Source organism: Oryzias latipes, chromosome 9, assembly GCF_002234675.1.
Source record: "Oryzias latipes chromosome 9, ASM223467v1".
Lineage (NCBI taxonomy): Eukaryota > Metazoa > Chordata > Actinopteri > Beloniformes > Adrianichthyidae > Oryzias > Oryzias latipes.
The window spans coordinates 25,549,694-25,572,909 of NC_019867.2; the positions used below are offsets into that span (position 1 = coordinate 25,549,694).

The window sequence follows — 23,216 nt, forward strand, 5'->3', positions numbered from 1 at the left end:
AATGTTGGCAAAAAGCAAAAAAAAAAAAGTTATCTTTTAGAAGAATATTGCAACAGGCAGTATTATTGTTGTTTTTAAATGCACTATTGATTCATACATTTTCCATTGTTTGTATTTATAGTTTAACTGTTTTTATTCTGTTAGGGAAGGTCACTTTGACTAAACCAAATGCTAAACTGATTCAAATGAAAAAAGACTAACAGATGCATTTTCAATTTTGTTCTTTTAAATTGGGTAATTTATATGGAAAGTTGACAGTTTTAATTACTTTTTTCCTTTTCCTATTTCCACTTTTGTTTGTCTTTGGTATCTTTAAACATATTTCATTTTTGTGTGCACTCCTGAATTTTTTGTATTATTTATTCTTTTTCATGGTGCACTTGTCACTTACTACACATGGTAAAAAGAGTTTAAATATTCCGAAAGGATGACGCACAAAACTTGAAGATGTGTGAGTTTTCATTAAAGTCTCAGATACGGTGTCCCTGAAGAACACATCAGGTCAACAAATCACATCGTGCCAATTGATGAAAAATCTTAGGAACAAGCAAACAGAAGCAAAATAAAAAGGAAATGTTTTGGAAAACAAAAATAATTTCTGTAAAAATTAAAATGAAATGGGGAAAAAAGAAGTAAATTAAAAAGGTGGCCATTATGGGATATTGGTGATTAGATGTTGTTAGTTTATCTTTTCAACCAGAAGTTATTTGGTATGGAAATATCATCTGACAGAAGATACTTCTTAAGGCTTCTGACCTCAGCTACAGTAAAAGTTGGGTAGTTGATTAATCAACTCAGACATCATCATTCAATCAGTGGTGTCCCATAAAACCTACTTTTTCTGATTTATTTCATTTCATTTATGTATTTATTCCTTTCATGAAAATTATTTATGCCCAAATGTTTACATGTTTGTTTTACCTATTAAACATTGTCATGATTATTATCATTATTTTGTTTCATTTTTTTTAACGTTTAATTTTGATTCCTGGAATTTGGTCGTTATAACTTTGCTTTTTTTCTATACATGTAATGTTGTTTTTAAGTAATTGTTTTGCTTTTGTAAGTGTTGTTGTGATCTTTAAGTTTTTTTTTTGCGTTGATCGATTTGTTAATGTGATTTGCACTTCAGGGCCACCGTACTTCTTTATTACCTTTTGTCTCCAACAGTAGGAGTTCCTCCTGTTATCAGTCTGAAGGAAGACACCAGGGTAGCAGTTGGTTCTCCCTCACCTCGTTCCAGAAGGACAGGCAGTAGGTTTCATTTGATGGGCTGTTGCCCAGACTCCCCTCCCTCATTATGGTTTAGAAACTGTGGGGATGCTTTCAAAATAACCACGCCACAATGGCCGCACTGTTTGGCTTGGATACTGCATGAGTATCCACCATTCTCATCAGCTGAGCGGCAATAAAAGTGAACCCAGCTCTATACAGAAACCACTGAAGCACTGAAAACCACCATACTGTTGTATCTTAAGTACTTATAAAATCCACTCAGTGACTTCTTGAAGAATTTTCTCTTGGCAAGATTAGCTGGTCTGGGGCCATTTAAATCTATCCGAGGTTGGCCCGCTTTTGAAAGCCCACTCTCTAATCTCCGGGAAGGCTCATCCTAGATGGACTGTGAGGGCTAACAGGAATTTATAAAGCCCTGTCGCCTTATCCTTTACAGCTACGGCCATTTTGGTGACAATTCACAAGGAATAATGCTCTTTCTCCACGCCAAATTTATTCTGAACATTAGGATACTTTAAACCTTTAATTAGGAAATGCCAGAGTGCTAGCTTCATCACTAAAGAAATTCTCTTGTAGTTAAAAAATAGTAGGGAGTTGGAGTCTCTTTGGCTGTGGATGTTACCTTACCATAAAAAAACTGGCAAAATTACAGTGTTTGTTGTATTGCTGCTTAGTGCATTTTATTTTCCCAAAACTTTAGCCCATCTAGATTATTTTTCTCTTATCTCATTTGGGAGCAAAAGGCAAGACACTGACGTTTCTTATTCAAATATCAGATGACTCTGCCACAATGTCTAGTACAATGTGTCATTTACTAGTTATAGACCCACTCCGATCATCTTTTGATCTATTCAAAAAGCATTCCCAGTGGTCTATTAATTAAGATTATGCTATTTTTAGGCAAAATCCAAAAAACCTGTAGTTTTCTAGGACATAGTTTCTGCAGCGTGGCAGTAGTTCATTAGAAATTCGCCTCTGAGTTGTGGGCGGGACCGTTGGGGAGGAGCAACCCCTGCACCCCCTTCCTCTCCCTGTTTCAGTTGCATGCTGTCACGCTCCAACAAAAATGGCGAGCAACATTGGAGCTATCCAGCCGTACTGATTAGAGCCAGATGCCAGCTCAGATGAGGAAAGCAAAGACGTACATGGATCTATTAGTTGACAAGTGGATGCATCAGAATGGAGCTGAGCAGGGAGCTTGTGGCTTAAGCTTGTAGGTGACACTTACAAGCTTTTTCCATCTCTATTTTTTTCTGCTATTGATTCACAGCAATTTGAATAAAGACATACTCATGCATGCAACTTTAAGCTTAATTTACATGTCCTCCATCATTAGTAAGTGCATGTTAAAAACACCAAAAACACAATTTTTATTGGAGTGGGTCTTTAAAATGCTCATGGCTGGTTTTAGTCAGATAAATAGGCAGGTTTTGACCTTTTATTTTGGTGCAACCACTCTTTTGAGGACCACCTGTTCTGTAACAAAGAAGGTGCATAGCTGCATATTGAAATTGATTTGTAGTTGTTATTTTTTTATTATTGGACAATAATTAGTGTCTATCACGTTAAAAGTTATTTTAATGAGCTTACATTCATCTGACCAAATTTTAAAAAGATTTGCTGTCTTATCGCTGCTTCATGTTTATCTGCAGCTCATGGTTGCTTCCTTCCTACTCTGTTTACATCCAGTAATGCCCGGCTACGGTGGCTGTTTGGTCCAGTTCCGAACACTGATCCTATTTAGACTGAGGAAACTCAGATTGAACAGGAGTTCAGTCCGATTGGAAACAAAACGGACCACAAAAGATGGGTCGGAGAGCAGTTCCTGGTCCCAGACCAGAGTCTCCTAGGATGGATATAGGCTGGAAATTTGCTTTAGATTATCAGGGGAAAATGAACTCAGGTTCACTTTAAGTAAATCAAATGTGTCAGAATAATTCTTAAAAATGGGACCTAATGCTCTCCTGCTTGACACAAGAGGTTGGAATTGGGGGGTTAAACCACCAAATGATTCCCAGGTGTTGCTGTGACTGCAGTTCATTGCTCCCCCAGGGGATGAATCAAATATGGAAAACTAATTTCACACACAGGTCTTTGACAACTAATGGGACTTTAACATTGGATTCTTGGGCAAGAGACTGAAGTCCACATAGAACTCTAATTAACTTGTAATTTGCTAAAGAAAAAAAAGTTTTTTTTAATGTCAATGTATATGACTTAAGGTGTATGACATCACCTGTTAGTTCGAATGGGGACATACATCACATATGTATTATTCCTTTAAGCTGCGGTCGCCATCTTTGCTGGAGATTACATCATTAAAACCCTCCCTCTCCGAAAATCAGTGTTCAAATGTGACGCTTACAACGTCTGACAAGCCTTCTGTATGTGAAAAGTGGCATCTCTCACATTAGACTTCACAATTATTTCTACTTTAGGCACTTTCTGACTTGCCTGTCCAGGGACTTGAACCAGCAGCCCTTCAATTAACTGCTTAGTTTTCTGACCGGCGGTCTGTCACCATCCCACGAGGCCCCCACTGTTGAAGTTTCATCCTTTCATTTTCTGTCCTTTTTTTTTCCATGTGTGATGATTTATTAAATTGCCTTTGAGTAAGACTGCAGATTAATTAAAACACAGTCAATTTAATTTCCCGGCGTCATATATAAATTCGCAGTGGTAATTGAATCCCTACTCTACTTTTATATTGTAACCCAGCAGTTGCAAGAGAAGGTCCTCATAAATTACTGATAATCACAGTGAAAGTGGAGAGCAGATGAAAATACAGTTGTCTGTTGTAGCCCAGCTCAGTACAGATGAGTTGGAAACTGTTTTCCTTTTTTTCTGTTTGCTGAAAGGCCGGGAATTGGATGGCTGATCAATAATATTGGATTTGCGGATGGCATGCGGTGCAGCTGAGTCCAGCATGAATGCAAGGTTCTGATGAAGCGCCTACTCCACACACAGCTTTGAGTAGTGGATCAGACCGCTGCTGGGGTGGAGTCGGCGTTTGGCATAACAGAGACCTAAAGGAGCGACGTGCAGCAACATTAATGGAATAGTGACCAGGGCTGTTGCTTCAGCAAAAGGGGTAATTTGCTTAAAACTATAAGGGCTGCAGTGGCATATTGAAAATCTGTGCGGGATCAATATAAGGATTGGTTCAGGGGAAGGGAGGGAGATTGAAGAGGCTGAAAATAGATCTGACCTACAGTAATTACGACAGCAAGCGAGGCCATTGAATTGAGGAATCGGGTCCTGGCAGGGCTTAGAAATCTGCCCTTCATTTCAGAAGAAGGCTCTATTTGTTTGTAGGGGGGTTTGTCAGGTTATTGGGTCCCTCCACGTGACTCCCCCTCACCTCCTCCCTCCTCTTTATACACACTCTGTACCTCCTCCCACTCGCCCCACTTGCTTACTGGCGTTCTATAGCTGTTGCAAGCCTATTGATTATTTCAAATACTGATTATCTAAAAGGCCTTCTGCTACTGTAGGCATTGGATTTATTTAGGCTTAATTATTTATGTGCCAGGGCTAGCTGTAAGTATTACTGCTGTGAGATCATGAAGGATTTCATTGTTAATATTCAGCAGTGTATTTTTATTTACGCACATGTCGAGCTTTACCGGATGAGCGCTGGCAGGCTCCCTTAAGTGTTGTGTGTCTCCGCTCTTCATCCTCTCACCGTTTTTCTCTCCCTTGTTGGGTGTGTTTGCAGAGGGAGCTAAACTCTGTGGCGTCTGAGCTGGCAGGTCGACAAGAGGAGAGCGAACATTCCCACAAGCACCTGATAGAGCTGAGCAGGGAGTTCAAGAGAAATGTCCCTGAGGTGAGTCTATCACTTTGGCCCCCATTATCTCAGCTCCATGTGTCATTTTCCTCATCTTCACCTCAGTAGGTACCCGAGTGCCTGCATCTCCTCTGGAGCCTGAGCCTCCACCTGTGCCTTTGGAGCCAGGAATTATTTATTCCGTTATAACTGCATTAGGAGATGCATGAATGACAGCACATACGATTTTTGTAAAGTCCGAGCTGACTCCTCCCTCCTTCTTTTGTAGTCCAGGTGATATTGAAATGCTGAGGCCTTGCACTAGTAACCTCTCCCCTGTTAAGATGGGAAACCAGGGTTCATTTGCAAACAGGAAGGCTCCCATTGGTGTTCCACTCCGCTCCAGGGCTAAAAACAACTATTTGGATTTTCAATGTTTTCCTTCCTAGCTTTTAGGAGACTTTTCAGCACAATTTTGGGCAAAATGGAAAAACTTTATGAAAGCTTTTTTTCCCAAATAGATCTAGCAGATAATAGTTCTTTACATGGTTTTATTGCAAAAGTGAACCTGTAATCTGTTCCACTTGCAAAGCCTTTCTACAAAACAGGTTCTGGTACATTTGCACATGCAGTGGTGTGGAACTTTCTTCTTAAAACTTTTTTTTTTATTGTAGAAAATCTAATGAAGGTTTTTATAGGGGGGGTTCTGGCACTGCACTGCAAAAAGAGGCACCTTGAAAATAGGAAAAGAACACAAATCTTAAGAAAAACATTTCTAGAAAGTAGTAAAATGATCTGTCCATGGAGCAAGTCGTTTTACTTAAAAAGAAATCTTATAATAATGATAAGATATCAAAATCTTAACAAGGAGTTCCACACAAGCATTCAAAGCCTAAAAAGCCTAAAATGATGTTAAGTAGAATTACTTACACATGAATGTTAAATACCCCCCAAAATAAGTATTTAATTCTAGTTCCAAACCAATAGTTTGCATTTGAGTTTTTATGTACCAAATTGTTATTCATTTTGATTACATAGACATAAAACTAGTGTAATAAGCAAAAATAACTACTTTTTGAACAAAAATGAGAATATGATCTTGGTACAAATTAGCCTATCTTAATAAAACCTCAAATTGTGCTCTTCAAAACAACTGTGTTCAAGGTTAAAAACTGTCTGAGAGATTTATTGTTGACTTTCCATGTTCTGACGTAATTCTTTTCATTAATAAAATGCATTTAGATGTATTATAAACATTTCTTTAATGAAGCAATTTGAGTGTTTTGAATCCTAAATTATGTTTTTCTATTGTCAAGAGTCTGGAGCAAAAATGATTTTGACTTATTTTTTTAATAATGTCCTTATTAATGAGATTAATAAGACAGAAAATCCTCCATTGTGCTGATTTTGTCAGAAGGTTGGAAAGATGTGGAGTGAAAATAAAGTTAAAAAAACTTCAAACTTGGTAAAAATATCTTGAATGTCTAAAAACAAGGTTTGAAATCTTTTGCAGGAATCTAACAGTTTTCAGTGTGTAAACAGTTGTTCCCCAAATGTCCACCCGTAAGCCAAGTTTGTGCTTTTGTAGCAATTAAAAACACCTTAAAATGATTTTGTGTAATGTTTATTTTTTTTACCATATCCTTTTAGTTGCTTTGATTTTTCTAACAAAATCAATTTTTTGTGATGCAAAATAGGTATTAAATCGGGAAAATCCAAATCTGTGATTAATACAGATAGGAATCTGTAGTTTCTTAATTGCTGATTCATCTTCTAAACCTGTTTTGTCCCTTTCGGGGTCACGGGCTGCCGGAGCCTTTCCTGGCCACTCGTGGGCAAAGGCAGGGGACATCCTGAACAGGTCACCAGTCTGTCACAAGGCCACAAATCACACACTCATGCGCACACACATTCACACCTAGAGACAATTTAGAGTAACCAATTAACCTATGAAGCATGTTTTTAGTCGGTGGGAGGAAGCCGGGGTCCCCGGAGAAAACGCACGCATGCGCAGGGAGAACATGCAAACTCTACACAGAAAGGTCCCCATTGATATTCTGTTTCAGGTCCCCCCAGCTGGGATTTGAACTGGGGGTCCTTCTTGCTAAGAGGCAAGAGTGTTAACCACTGCACCACTATGCAGCCCTTGGTAGTTTCTCATCATTTTTTGAAACGATCATCTATTGACATTTAGCTAAAGTCAAAGAGAATATTTCTATGTTTTATAAATGAACCCTCCGGCTATTTGCTGCACAGCCTACCTATCTTACTCTGAGTATGTGGTGTCGTTCTGTAATCTTGTCAGGATAATTCAGGCATTTAAGACAGGATCAGGCTGTCACCACTGGCAGCACAATCCCCTTACCTGAGGCTGAGAGCTTCACACAAGTCTGGGGTTTTCAGCTTTCGCACACACCAGTGGAAAGCCCCACATTCTGACTCAAAGCTTTTGTGTTAAATCACAAATGCCTGAAAACGTACAACTACCCCACTATATCCGCACAGAATCCATGACCATGAAATACTTAAAAAAAATGTTTTCTTTCTTTCCTGCAGTGGGGCCAGTTGGTTCCTAAACAGGTGGAGCATCTGCCCAGTGAAAAATGCTGAGACTGAGTTACTTTTTTTTTGTCTCCACACAGGAGGTTCGGGAGATGGTGGCACCTGTTCTCAAGAGTTTTCAAGCCCAGGTGAGCCACATATCCCCTCACTTTACAGTTTGCAAACTCTGCAAGGTGAAAGAAAGTACAGAAACTACTGGGTGCCCTTTTATTGATAAATTCTTATTCTTCTAAGCGACAAAAAACAACTGAAAGGAGTCGTTCCTGTTGGATATTGCGTTAAACATTGAGTACCTCGGGCCGCTGTGCACCTGGAAGGAGCACGCTTGTAGATAGGGGAAAGAATCTATGGCGTACTTTTCATGCTACAGCTCATCTGCTGCTTATTGACTGATGCCTTTTCTGTCAAAGTGAAGTAGCATCTATCTGCCATTAGATGATCAGATATCTGGCTATCATATTTTCTCAGCTGAGACAAGCTCTCATTTCCTGTTGTGATGGTGCATCCACTGTGCCCCCTCTGACGTCGCCATATTGGAAAAGTCATCTGATACCTACCAAGTCTCTGCTCCAGCCATTAAACCAAGGTCATAAATCACATTTGTGAGCCGCGTTATGGTCCGCAAAGCAGAGACTTATGGAAATGATACCGCAAATATGTTTCCAGGCTCGTTCTCTCCTTTAAACTCTTGCTCAGTGCCAACCTGAAAGCCCTATCATCTGTAAATATGAGAACACTCTGCAAGGATTGTTCAGATCTCTTAGAAGTGATTATTGGAAGCTTCTTTTTAATGTTTTCAATTGACTATGCAATCATGTCCAGTGCTGCTCTTCACAGCACACTACTCTGTGGTTGATTTTTATTTTTTTTTATTTTGGCCTAATTTAATTATTTCCGCTGCAAAGTTACAGAAGTATCAGAAGCAGCCTTCCATATCTTTATTGTGCAAACAGGATCCCAAAGGATTAATTTAAGCATCACTGATGTCTGACAACTGGGAGTCTAGAGATGTCGTATAGTAGATAAAATAGATAGCTGATAATGAGCGTTGATATAATTTTTTTCCCCCTTCTTCCCCTTAGCTGCAGGCCTCTCAGGGTACCTTAGTCTCTCTTGTGTAACTTCCACATGCCACTGCTCTCTGCTATGGCAAATATTCTGTGAAAGCAGACTGTCTGTATACATTTTTTTAATCCAAACTCTGCACACCATAATAATAAAATCCTCTAGTGTTTTTCCGATGCACTTTGACCTTATTGGTAATGTCAAACAGCTTGCAGAGGCCTGTGAACTTTACCCAACAGCAGTCTGTAGAAAGTCTGTGCGAGCTGTGGGAGCTCGGCCTGCTGCTGTGGGCGAGACATGGAAGGGAAGGTGGAGATGGAGGCGCATGTTTGGCTGTGTGGTTTGGGAAAGGCTGCGGCTCCCCTGCAGCTGCGCTGCACAGGTGGTGAACGCCTGAGACGCCCTGACACGCGAAAAAAGTATGCACATGCGAGAGAGAATTGGGTCCTCGCCTCCTCTTTCTCTCCAAACAAGCACAGTTTGGTGGCCCAGAGGAGTCCCTCATGATATTTGGACCATCATCTTGCCACTTCTAAAGGAGAAGACGGCTTCTTTGAAGTGTTAGCGACATGACAGGTTCTCTTTCTTTTCTTTCTTCATTTCAATGTTCCCCACCCACTTTCTCTCTCTTCTCCCGTCCAATCTTGCCTTCTAATTATCACTAACCAGCCGACTGATTAGAAACACGATGCCGACCTAGTTTTTCTGCGGAGCTGGAGGAGGAGAAAGGGTTAATCCCATAGCTGGTGGCTGTCATTGGTCGCTTCTTTCCTTCTTCTCCTCCTTTTCGTTCTGCTCTTCTCTTTTCTTTCCCTGGAAGTTTGCTAATGAGGTCCCGTCAGAGCTGAGGAGAGGTGTTAATTTGGCCTTGTGAAGTAGGATGGAGATTAAGGACAGTGAGGAGCTGAGTTTACGGCTTAAAATACACCGCTGTCCTTATTAATCCACAAGGCCCCGAGAGACCAGCGATTTTGGTTTTATAATGAACACTCTCTTATAATGAAGGTAATTTTAATAAAAATTTACGGTGGAGAAAAGGAAGACGTCCCTGCGTGTTCGGGCACACCTTCGAGGGCCAGCGATGTGGTGCTTTTATTTCTCAAATAACTGATCACTCGAGAGCTGGGCCCGGTGGAACGCACTTTCCTAGAACTTTCACTCAGACTTCTCTGTGACATCTGAACATGCACAAAACAACCTTCCCCAAGATCCTGCTCTGCTTCTCAATACAATTTACACCTCACTGTCACTTTCCCCTGTAGAGTCCCTTCAGGATAAACGTTTGCGAGGCAGGGAGAAACAGAACAGTGGCTGATTTCTCCTTTTTTTTCCTTTCTTTTTCTTTCCCTCAGAGATGTAGATTCCACTTCACATTTTTCTTATGTCAGCGTGAATATCGGGCCCAAATTAACCAGCCGTCCTATTTTTCTCCTCTCCTCTTGACTTCGTTTGGTGCTTTCAGAGAAAGAAAACGGCAGTATGGCTTGCTAATTACTGAAACTTGCTTTACAATGATAATCCGTGGAGTAATTTAGCGTGCACAATGAGAGTAGTGGTGCTTGCGCAGATGGAGATTCTGATAAATAGTTTGTAACGTGTAATTAGCATCGCTGCCGGTTACATACCATTAACCCCTCGAGCTCAGGAATCATTATTGGTCCTCATTATCAAGCAGCAAGGTACGATGGAGCTGACTAGACATCAAAAACATCAAACAGCTATTAGAGCTTTGGAAACTGGGGGCCGGTGGACACCTGTTTATCAGTGTAACTGTGCCACCTCTTCCCCCGAGGTTGGGAAGTGATGATGAGAGGGAAGACGTTGTGTTTATGCGTGTTGTTGTTTTTGTTGGTTGTTTTTTTCTCTCCGAGAGCAGGAGGAAGTTTGAAGGCGCGGGAGCTTTTGTCTCCACCAAACTAAAGATCCGTCTCAAAATGGCTGCGGAGTCTTAAATCTCAAGCTGTGAAAAGGTGGATGTAAAAACACAGGGGTTGCATCTCTTTGTACATCAACTTTTTCATGATCTGCACTGCAAAAGCAGGGAATGAGGTAAAGCGTGCTTCAAAAGTCAAAAGAGTTGCTTGCGTGTCTAAAAGAAAAAGATGAGGTAGATTTTTTGGTAATTGTATATGTTGCATATCTTGCTCATTGTGCCTGAACAGAGACAGCCCTTCAGACAAACATCTTTGATTATCCATCAGGAGCTGACCAGTTCTTCCTCCTGTAGATTACTTCCTAAAGGAAATGATAATTTCTCTTGAATGTGTGAATATGTTATGAATAGTGGAATGAATCAAAGAGTAAAGGATGATAATTAATTACAGCGCTGTGATAAAAAGCTGTGGGTGCTATGACGCAAGCTTCCTTCGTGTCATTATGAGAGGCTCCGTAATTACCTTTCTGCACGAGCCAGCGCTCCTGGCGGCGCTGGCGGTGAGAGTGCCACTCACTGAGTGAGTCTAACGGTCATAAAGCTTTTCCCTGCCTAATTGTCTGAGGGGCTCTATGGCACTTTCATAGATGAGGGACTGCGCTGTTAGGAAAAGCGCCTGGCGATGCTGCAGCTTTTCCAGCTCAATGAAGACAGATCTTCATCATGGGCTAAACCTTAAGCTTATTAGCTGCAGATTGGTTTGAGTGGAATGCTAACTTGGGAAGGTGCAATATGTAAGCAGCACATTGGTACAGTTTGGTATCGTTTTTAAAGCTGCGCTGGTTTCTTTCTTCGCCATCTATTACAAACTCAAATTTCTGTGCCTCAAAGCCAGATCCCAGATTTAGTTACCTCTGTTTGTTGTTATTCGTGCCCCACCTTATCTGAGTAACCTTTATGACACCATCCTACTGTTTTCTCTGTGTCTCACTCCCACTTTCCTCTCCTCTTTTACGTCCCCCTCAGCTACAATCAGGCTGCTCCATGCTAGGGTGATGAGGTTCCTCCTAATGTCTGCTGCTCAGCTGTCAGGCTCATTGAGCAGCAGGTCAGGCCCAGAATCTCCAAACCATTACCTATTCCCAGCACATCCAGACCTCAGGTCTATTTTGGGGAGCATAATGGGCTCCAGGGCCATGTAAACCACTGGCTTTCTGCTCCGGGTTTATCACATGTGTCCTGTTCATACTAAGCAGAGCGCTGAGGACAGTGGGAGGCACGAGGAGCAGCGTATGTCGTTGTTGTGGCAGCGTGTGCCTGCCTGTCTGCCTGCATTGTTAAAATAGTGCTTTCTTAGAGTTTTTAATGTCTCCTGCATCCAAAGTTTTTATGGTTCCCAATCTCAAAAGCTAATACGATATAAGTCCATTTTTTATGTACTTCTTTTCACCTGTACTAATTCTTTCTTTGACTTATAAAGTAAAACAAGCTCATTTAATAAGACAATTGATTCTAATATTGACCAATTTATTACTGAATTACCTTTGTGGCATGCATTCTTATCAAAATGAAAGCCCCTTCCAACACTGCATAAACAGGCCCTATAGAAATAAGTCAAGTAAAATCTTCCCCATCTGTAAATTTTCTTAAAACAAGCAAAAAATCTGCCAATCGGGTAAGGGAAATGGTCAAAGTGAAAATGGAATTACCATCAGAAAAGGATCTAGTTTATTTTGCTTTCGAAAAGAAACTTCCATAACCCTTGTGCTATCTTAGATGACCCCACCTTGCATTGACGTGTTATTCCTACCATGACAAAGGTGGATAAAGGTGGAAAGATTTCATGTAATCCATGGACACCAGTGAGGTTCACAAATCATTGAAGAAAAAAAAGTTCAGCGCACTGTCTAGTGGGTCTAGATGACCCCACTCCCAATATTAAAGTGCCTAGGATAGCACAAGGGTTAAGACAGAAATTAAGACAATTTTTCTTGAAAAAAATGGTCTGAAGATTCAGTTTTTGCTGTGTAATCTTGTAGGAGGGTGGGACATGATGGGGTACGTCCTGCTCACTGATATGTACAACAATAAAAAAAAAAAAATCAATTTTTTGGAGCAATATCCGAAATGCCCTTTGTCTAAAATTGATTTGGCCAAAAGTCAACAGCAGAATCAACGTGTGAGAAAATGTTTTATTTTATTTTTGTGCATCCCAAACAAAAGCTACAACTCACAATGCTTGGTATGGTCATTTTTGAGATGGTAAAATTGGTTTAAATGGGTAAAAAAAATTGAGTTTGGACTCTTCTTTTTTCCAAAGGGTTTCATAGTAATTTTAAAGACCCTTTCTGATCATCGTTTTATCTATTGTAAAAGTGTTCCCAGTAGTCTTTTAATTATGATTGTACTGTTTTTTAGGAAAAAAATGAAAAAATCTGTGTTGTTTTCTAGGACATAGTTTCTGGAGAGCGGCAGGAGTTCATTAGAAATTCCCCTCTAAGTTGCGGGCGGGACTGTTGGTTCAGATTAACCCCACTCCTACTTCCCATTACCCAACTGTTAGCGCTCTCCCGCAAGTTTACGGCCCCTCTCACCCCCAACTTAACATGGCCGGTGCAACAAAGCCGTACAGCTTTGATCCAGATGCCGGCGAGGTAAACAAAGTCGTACATGCATCTATTTGTCTGCAAGTGGATGAATCAGAAAGGCCCACCCTGTGTATTTTCCATGTCAAAAATAAGGTAGTTTTCAAACGTCATTGTTTTGTCTGCTCCTGATTCACGTTGATTTTAATGTATAGGCAGAAAAGCAATTTTAATCCTAATTGTCTTTATATATATTCTCCATCATCAGAAAAATGCCCACAAAAACATGTTAAAAACACAAAAAACACAATTTCCATCTGAGTGGTTCTTTAAAATAATGTATCATTAGCTCTGCATATGACAACACAAACAAAGCCCAAAGGGTGTCAGCATTTCATCAGTGAGACACCATTCAGCTCTACGTTGGGCTTTTTGTAGAAGTTTAATATATCTGACTGCCCTTGTTTTGTTTTCTGCGAGGTGACTGATTGTTGTGATTCTGCAGGGTGTTTTTATGCTGAGACGCCTCAACCTTTCCATCAGCCTTCCCAGTGTCAGTCTTATCCCTCCTCTGCTGTGAGATGATCTGACAGTGTGTGTGTGTTGGCGTGTTTGTTTTCCTGTCCTGACTGATGCCCTGTCGTAGTGCCCCAGTTGGGTGTATTCATCATTAAGGATGCGTGTTTAGAGCCAGGGAAGCACACCAGGTAAAGAGGAGAGAGGGGGAATTTATAAATAGGCACTTGGCTCTCTCTAGCCATGTGGAATTGATGAGTTTCAGCACATTCTGCTCTGCAGTGCCAGGTTTAATTTCTGCCGTCCTGACAGCACAAACCTCAGAGCGCAAAGACATCACGCCTGACTGCCGCCGCTGTGCAAATGTTAGCCGTGTTTGAGGACGGACGCAGGCGTAGAGTCGGCTTTGGCGCTGAATCTCTGTGACTACCTGCGTGCAGATCCCCTGCTAAACTCCTGTCACCTTAGGAGGCAAGCGGGCGCATTCCTCTGAATCCAGACCAAAGAGGCTGCCCGCAGGAGCACACTGTAACAAATGGAAGAGACGGCCTTAGGACCGAGGCTCCAAAAGCCCATAGTGTGGTCAGCTTCTTTTTTTATTAGATGGTAAAAGGCTTCCTCCTCCCTTTGTGGCCCCCTCCACCCCAAGCAGCATGAGTCAGAGAGCAGCAACACTGGCGGCAGCAGCAGTAAAACTGAGATTCTCCCATTCCTGGCTGACTCTCAGCTGCTGGCAAGAGCACAGTCAAATTAGCCAATAAAAATGTGTGAAATCGGTGGCTCAGCGCCGGCGAGGACATGCCAGGAGGAATAAACATCAGCCCTCGTGCTACCAGGAAAAGCTCGTGTGAGGAGGAAAAGGCGGAACGAAGGAGCTGCCTCGCCAATTCTACGGCAGGATTCTTTGATTCCAGGCGCAGAACTGAGACTGCAAAGACAGAGTAAAGTTGTTTCCTCACTCCACTAAGCAGCGAGACCCAGCCTCCGATCAAGCCACTGGCAGCACAAGTCGAAAGAACATGAGCTTCTGTCAGAGGATACACAGCCCTCACTTGCTGAGCTGATTTAATTCCCTCTGTTCATCCTGCGTTGTCCCCCCCCCCCTCCACTCGCTGCAGTCTGGGAATACTAGTCTTCATTTCACATGATGCTCGGCTGTGAAGTTTAATTTCAGCAAAAATCTAAACACGCTAATTAAATATCATAACTTTCTAAAGAAGGCTGTGGTAAGGGTACCTGAAATTTTAATTTAGACTTCAAAAGAGCGCAGACTTTAAAGCAAATCTATTGTTTTTCATTTAGACTTGCAATTTTCTTTTCTCTGCAGTGCTGCAGCACATAGTTATGATTGATCTGGTAATTAAAATATGCAGAGAGGGAAAAATATTAACTGCTCTTTCTCTTCGCTTTCTTTTTGTTTTAGAAAACAGCCGACACATTTTCCTTCTCTTTGCAGCACAGATAATTAAATTTTGCACATTGATGTTCTTTACACAGCATTCATCTGCCTCATTATTTTTCCATTTTCATCTTTCTGGTGAGAGATCGATAGATTGATAAAATGATGGAGTCTATCTTAAGTTATGCAAGCGGCAAAAAGTTACACTCACTTTGCTGCTGGCTACGTGTTTGAACTTTTATGCTTCTTTGCAATTGTTTTTAATATCCAATGAAGGTACATCTTGCAGTTTTACATGTTGGGGTAAAACATTTATTCAAATTTCTGCTGTCCCTTTGAAGAAAACAGATAGAAAAGAGGCTGCTCATCTTTATTTTATTGTGCCTGTGGTATACGACATGATGCTTGTCAAGGCTAATATCCTAAATGATAAAGAAACTGGCAATTCAAAAAACACAGCGGAAAGTAGGCCAATTAGTACCTTGGGAACATTTAACTGGAAGAGATAGCAGCTCGAAATGTCACATGCAGGAACATTAGGACAGATTGTTTATAATATGACCTGACAGTTTGGGTCTCTTTAATATGGGATTAACTGTAGTGCTAATGAACATGTGGCTCTATTAAAAGAAGAATCTAAAAGTGCTTTTCTCCTGCTAATAAGGAAACGGAGGAACTCCTCTGATGTCCACCTTGCATTGGACTCCTGCTTTTGCCCACTAAGCTAAAGCAGTTTTACACTTTATTACACTATATTCTGCTTATTTTCTCAATTACCGTACTTCTGGATTTTTGGCATTCTGAGTCCCATTCATCGCTCATTAAATATCAAGGCCCTCACATCAGAGTGTTGCTCTTCTGTCACTGACAGATATGTTTTATAGTCCCACCTCGGGACTTTCTGTTTCATCACCAGCATGGAGTGGACACAGCGACCTGTGGAGAGTGTTAAACACATCCTCAATTAAAGCAAAGTAACTTTGCATCTCTTCGTGATTTCTCCTGCAGTCCCTGTAATTGGGTCTCTGTGGACTTAGCCGGAGAACTCAGACTCTTCCTTATGAGTGGATGCCCCAGCCTGAAGTGGAGTTTAGGGGGCAGTCGGAGAGGAAAACAAGCTGTTGGTTGGCAAGACATAAGCTGATGGCCTTAGCAAAAAGGATTGGCTTGTGTGGACTCTTTATTTAAATGCAGTCAGAAGCAAACATGGAGCTCCCAGAACTCCCTGGAGCACCTTAACATCTGGAGTTTTGTACTAATGTCTTATTGTAGCAATCAAACTGCACTTTACATAGAAAAAGAAGAAATTCTGAGGAATTACCTGATTCAAATGAGATTTTCTTAAGTTCATTAATAATGAAAAGATAGCTTTAAGAAAGTATAATTATGAAAAGAGTATCGAATCACAGCTGCAGAAAAGCATTAATCTGAATACAGTCATGATAATGCAAGACTACTCCATAACAGGTGTAGATGAGCTGTGAGCTTAGGGCAATGACATCCTAGGTCATTTATCTATTTATGGAACAATTTGGATTGCAAACAATAGCACTGGCCAACATTAAACTGATGCAGATTTCGGCTAAAATGCCTATAGATTAGAGGTAGAACAATTTGTTTTAACAACAATTCAAGTCATATCATAAATTGTGGTTCCTGCACACAGTAAATATCGAATATACTATACTATCGACTAATATCGACTATACACAGTCGATATTGGTTCATTTTGAACGATCCGATTAATTTACCTAAAATCGATCCAGGATGTATTTAGTCAAAAAATCCACCAGTGTCACTCAGTGATAAACACCTGGGTACTGCACAGTGCAGGTGAAGTATTTTTTTTTTTTTTTACCCCTTAGCCTTCACTCCCTTGGCAAGATAATCAAGTGTAGATTAAAGAAATGTGCATACAAACAAGAATTAATGACAACTCCATTCACATTTGAGTTTTTATAAAGTTCAGTCCACTTTTGTTTTTCCACATCAATATAATTAAAAGGGAACATTATAAGAACTGTTTGGTCACATGTTTGTAAAATTCAGTGTTTCCACATATTGGACTGGAATGATGACTTGATCAGTTTTTGCTTCCATCACGTGTGTTTTTTGCTGTGATGAACTTGGTCATGTTTATGTTAAAGTAAAATAAACCTACCATGTCTCAATCCAAAGGTTATTTTTAAAGATCAATTATAACCAGTTTATTTCATTTTTTAAATGATTTTATAATGGTATAAAGTCGTTTCGATTTGATTCGATTAAAAATTTCCCCCTAGACAGATCGATAGTAATATAACCCAATTTATCAATTAAGTCGATTAATCATTACACCCCTAGTATAGATTGTTTCCCCGTGGATCTTGACCTCCAGATACTTTGATAGTTATAAGCTGCTGCCAACAGATCTTCTATTGTAGCTAATGGTTATAATAAGGAGACCGTAAATGCAGCCTTGAGTGACTCTGATTGCTCCTAAATAGAAAATTGTTCTAACAATCATGCCCTTTATTCAATTTTTTTCTATCAAAGAAAACACAAAAAAGGGAAATCACAGCAGACAAAAAAATCTTACCAAAAGTCTATTGAAAACACTTTTTGTAAATTAAGATTAAATTTTAGGCAAATCTACAGTAATATCCAACAAATCCAATGTCAATACTTTTGTTTTACTTTAAATTGTTGTTTTTTTCCCAAAGGCATCAGTTTCATGAAGATGAAAATGCTTTTAGGTTGACAGGTAAGAAGACGTTACGCTTTTATTTTGAAAAGGAACACTCTCTTCCTTTTTTTTTTAGGATGATTGACAAATGCATATTAAACAGACTGTGTGCTGTTTCAAGCAGAGTAGTGTGATATGTTGTTGCCTCACTAGCTTACCCAATGTGCTGCATTCATGGACAGAAGGGGCTTTGTCTGCATTTGTTTATTAAAAAAAATATGCATTAATTGTAGTCAAATGTTCCTCCTTAACCTTGACAATGTAGTTAAACTAAGTTTGTTGTAGGTCAGCAAAAGTATGGGGGGGGAAAACATTTTTTTTAACCTTTTTATTAAAAAATATAAAAAACAAACGTCACACTCAGGCATGTAGATCTAAAAAGTCTGAGTGGTGGCGTGTATGCAGTGCCTCAGCAAAGCATGTGAAGGACGGTAGAGGGTGTTGTGAGATTCAGTGATGGGATTGTTTTATTGCATCTCCGTCCACTCACCTGAAGGACAGCCAGCTAACTAAATTAGCCAGCTGCTGTGGTGTTAGAGGGCCTCCGCAGGAATGCACAGTCATGCGCTGACACCAAGACAAAATCACAGGCTTGTGTGTAATAATGTATAGTTTCCTACACCAAAAGCCGTCACATTCAAGAACTCGTGTGCACTCACCTACGTCTGCAAAATGAATTTTATATCTCTATAAGGACATAAAATACATTTCCGCCCCTCTCATCCTGGATGTTCTAATCTAATGAGGCTGAGCCAGAAATAGCATTTTGGGCTAGCACTGCAGAACTATGACATCCCATGTGAGAACTTGCCCAAATCACAGTGGCTGCAGCCATGCGTCAGGTTTCTTTATTTATAACCCTTACTGAATTGTCCTGCACATGGTGCATATGAAAGATTATGTAAGACTCAATATCCAGTGGGCAAATACTAAACTCAGGCGACACTATAAAGTAGTAGATACAAAGCTTGTTAAAGACCCACTCCAAGGAAAATCAAGTTTTCGAACATGTTCTTGTGGGATTTTTCTAATGATTGAAAATTCAGCTCAAAATTGTGTTTCTGAGTAGTTATTTTTTGTTCAAATCATTGTGAATCAGGAGCAGATATAAAAAAAGAATTAGAAAAAACTTGTAATTGGACATACAAGCTACTACAGCAATACACAAGCTCCCTGCTCCACTCCATTCTGATGTGTCCACTTGTAGACAAATTGATCCATGTACGTCTTCATTTTCCTCGTCTGAGCTGGAATCTGGCTCAAAACTGTACGGCTGATTAGCTCCAATATTGCTTGCCGTTTTTGTTGCACCTCTAATGTTAGGCTGGGGATGTGAAGGACTGTAAGCTATAAGGAGAGTGTGCAAGCCGATGGATGATGGGAAGAGATGGGCTTACTATTAAACTTCGTTTTTTAATTTTGGTTAGAAACAACATAATTATAATTAAAAGACCACTGGGAACGCTTTCAAAATAGTCAAAAAATGATTCGAGTGGGACTCAAAAGACTTGTTTTTGTACAAAAATGCTCTTAAATAACAAGAATTCTGTAATGGTTTAGGCATTTTAGGTGTTCTGTCAATACTGCATCTGTTTGCCACCATGCTCATTCTTCTGCAAGACAAGGACTTTAGAGCTGGTATCACAGGGATCTTTATGTTCAGCAAGAGTAGGTATCTTACAGCAAATTAACGGGCCTCCACAAAACTCTAATCTCAGCATCATGGAATCAGTCTTGGATTACACAAGGAGGCAGAAGATGCTGAAGCATCTTAAACTGACACAAGAACAGCAACAAATCCCCCAGAAGGCTCACAAAAAAGTGTTACAGAAACTGTCAAATGCTGTAAAAGGGAAAGTAAAATCTAACCTTTTTTACTTTATTTTAAGCCCAACTGTATTCTTTTAGTTGTACAATAATGTCAGACATCAAACAAGTATAAAAAAGAAAAGAAGCAGTCTAATTTTTATATATTTATGTGGCTAGAATTTATGTTTTGACCAAAATACACACATTTTTTTTTTTTAATCTCAAACTAATATAGATCTTAAATGCTTTGATGCATTGCCAGAATATGCATTTGAAAACAGTATTGGGGCGGCAGCTACAAGCATCTCATCTAATTACCCCTCATTTTTTCAAACTGAAATGCCACCTCACGCCTGTCACATTGTATATGAGTGATCAGGCAGAAAGCTGGTCATTACAATCATGACATCAAATGCCTGGCAGCAGAGGTCAATCAGCGTACATTAACCAAACCGAGCTCATTTGTTTTACAGCCTTTAGTGGCATGTTGGCACCAAAGTATATGAGCTGCCGGCTGGCATCCAGCAGGCACAGAGGGCCCCACAGGGGCAAGAATGGTGCCTGGTCACAGAAAGGCATTTATCCCTTTCCGTCAAGACTGTTCAAATGCACCGTTTGAACCCAAAAGATTTTACTTTAATGTGTACGTCTTAAAAATGTCCTTTTTTCTTTAGCCCCTGTTTTGGTGTTCTGCATGCTAAGGCATTACTATGCCCCCATGCACATACCGTTTCATAAATGATGCCCCTAAAGATCCCCTCTAAGCCCTACCTGCTCCTAATAATAGCAGACAAATGCACATTTTGGTGGCAGTCTGGTGATTTGTCATCGACAGGCCCACTCCGGTCTGCCTGGGAGTGATATCTCTCTGTAAAATATGTATGATATTAAAAAGCCTTAAAGGTTATTACAAATTAATAATGAGTAGTGGGCTGAGAGTAGTAAAAAATAGTCTCCCCTTGGTGTCGTGTTTAAATGTTTAATTTAACATGCTCTTGTATAAATGTGGACTGCCTCCCAGCGATGAGTACACAAGCCCCGAGACCCCAGCAGACGTTCAATGGTCTGGAGCAGGCAAGCCCCGACCAGAAGGCTGACGTGTATTGAGATCGACATTCAGATTAGACCGATTCATGCAGATGCGAATGATCATCCGTCAGGAGACGCCGCCTGTTATCTTGAAAGCCGTCTCTTCATCTAACAGTGCACAGAATTATAAAGACACTAAAGAAAGCAGTTATACTCGCATCAAGCTCAAATTCTCTGAGGACTTCCAGACATAGAAAAGCTCTCTCTCTCTCTTTGAGCGTTTTTCCTGAAGCGAGTCAAATCGTTGGCCCTGAACCGCTCTCGCAGTGATGTCAGAAGACACTGTACAAAATTGCCTTATTTATGCCTGTAATGTAAGCTGTCTGTTCTGGTGTTGCTCATTCTCTGTGGAACCAACGACGGTGGCAGCCGAGCCAGGAGTGAATTTGCCGGGCGACTACCTGGGAAACATCAACACTCATTAATTATGTAAAACCCTTCTCAGGGTGGCAGCAGAAAGAGCTGCATACAACTGCGGCGCCCGCTCCTATTAGATCCAGCGTGCTCTACAATGAGCCCCCACTGCTGGGGGCGTGAAGGGATTAGCAGCCCACCGCTACGACCTCCCACAAGAAGACATGCATCCAGCACAAACCCATGCACGAAGCAATGCAACGCCCTATTAATTCCTCTACCCATGTGCAAGTGTGCGAAACTGATTAGAAAAACAGCAAAAAATCTGCCATCTGTTTTCACTGGACATCCCATCACTCACCTCTTTTTTTCCTCTTTTATGTCTGACATTTGGCTGCCAATAGGGGTGTAACAATTCATTTTAACAATGATTTGATTTCTTGTCATAATTTGAGGTTGCCGATGCGATTCATACTAGTTCATTTTGAACAATCCGATCTGATCTGATTCACTGACCTGAAAAGGACCCAGGACATCTTTAGCCAAAACTTCAACCAGTCTGAGTCATAGATAAATACCAGGGTACTGAACAGTGCAGGCGAAGTTTCCCAGATTCCTTGCATTTCTTGAAAATATAAATTAAATATGTGTACAAAAAAAACAAGTAAACAAAAGTTAATGTCAAATCCATTCATATTTTAGTTTCCTAAAGTTTAGCCCACTGTTGTTTTTCCACATCACAATTAAGGGAAGTCTAGAACATTGTATGGTCACATTTTTTTTTTAAATTCAGTGTTTCCACACATTGGAATGTAATGATGGACTGATCCGTTTTTGCTGCCATTACATGTGTGTTGTTTGCTGTGATCCACTTGCTCCTTTTCATGTTTCAAAAAAATAAACCTACCGTGCCTTAATCCAAATGGTATATTCCAGGATCAATATTATTGATTTTATAATGGTATAGGTTGATTTGATTAACAACTTGCCTCAAACAGATCAATCTGGTTGGATGGTTGGAATATTAATCGATTAAGTCAATTAATCATTACACTCTTGGTTGCCAGCAAACTTTCTTGCTTAAATGGATCAAAATGAAAATAAAAAAAACAGAATAAGCAAACGACACAGTGTGTGATTGGCAGCCTTGTTGCCACCAGTGTTGTGCTGGTCTCTTCCAAACTACCTGCAGTGACGTCCTATTCAAAACCTACCAGAAATCTTTTCCCCTGGCAATCTCATTAACAAAAGCAGAGTTATTCGGCAAATAATAGATCTAATTTGAGCACCGTGTGTTTCTAATCCATCTTCTGTAAGCAGCGGGAGTGTTTGGCAGACTTAAAGTCATCTTCACAGCTTAGATTCCTCCATCAGCCACACACCTCAGCGAGACTCGTTCATCAGCACTGTTCTCTTTAGCCAGTGTGGCTTTGGCATGATGTTCTTCCATGCTGAAACAAAGGCAGCACTGACACCTGTAATTAATTAGGCTATTATGCATTCCGCAATGATAATTGCCTCACTGGAAAGTCACCAGCCTTCTACGAGGAAGAGAGAACAGTGGTGAATTGAGAGCGCTATCCATCATGAAGGAGTGCTCTCTGCCTTTTTACACTCCCTCTCCCTCATCCCCCCTCGTGTCACGCTGTCTCACCTTGACTGGTGTAGGCAGGGCTAGAGAAACATTGTCAACATGTGTCTGAGGGCGAGACATGCAGCTGTGCCTCCCCTTTGCCAGGAATGTTCTAACAGCAGCCAGTCCGCTCCTTCCACTCCAAGGCTTTGGTTTTTGCATGGACTCTGTTTCTCCTGACACCCCATCTGTTGAAGCTTTGTTCACTCGGGCACTACAACCCTATGATAATGGGGCCACCTCATTTTTATAATTAGCCGCTTACCTGTTCTTCTGCTGTCCTCTGAACAGTTCTCTCTGTATTAAATCTGGTCCAGGTGCACTCATTACTACCTTTTGCAGCCCTCCCTTTCAGTGCTTTATCTCTTTTTATCTTATCCTCAGAATGCCCTCACGCCCCCCGTCATGCCATGATAGATATATTTTCAGCTATCATCAAGGTTTAGGTCATTCATTGCTCGAAACATTTAAAGGAACGAGCTCAAAGAAAGTGACAACTCCTTTTCTTTTGAAGTACAAAGACAGTCAGAAAAGATTTGTTTTCTTCACCCCGTTTGTCTTCTGACTTTGACTTTGCTGTGACTTTGAGATGCTGGTGTAG

The 23,216-nt window shown here is 40.6% G+C and overlaps 1 protein-coding gene across 1 annotated transcript in view; it reads left to right on the top strand.

The window, feature by feature from the left end:
• Window positions 1-23,216, top strand: part of cux2 (cut like homeobox 2) — an 87,191-nt gene that overhangs the window by 29,718 nt on the left and 34,257 nt on the right. Inside the window, exons 2-3 of the mRNA XM_011479562.3 lie at window positions 4,955-5,065; window positions 7,648-7,695. Coding sequence (XP_011477864.1) covers window positions 4,955-5,065; window positions 7,648-7,695 — 159 coding nt within the window. The remainder of the gene's footprint in view (window positions 1-4,954; window positions 5,066-7,647; window positions 7,696-23,216) is intronic.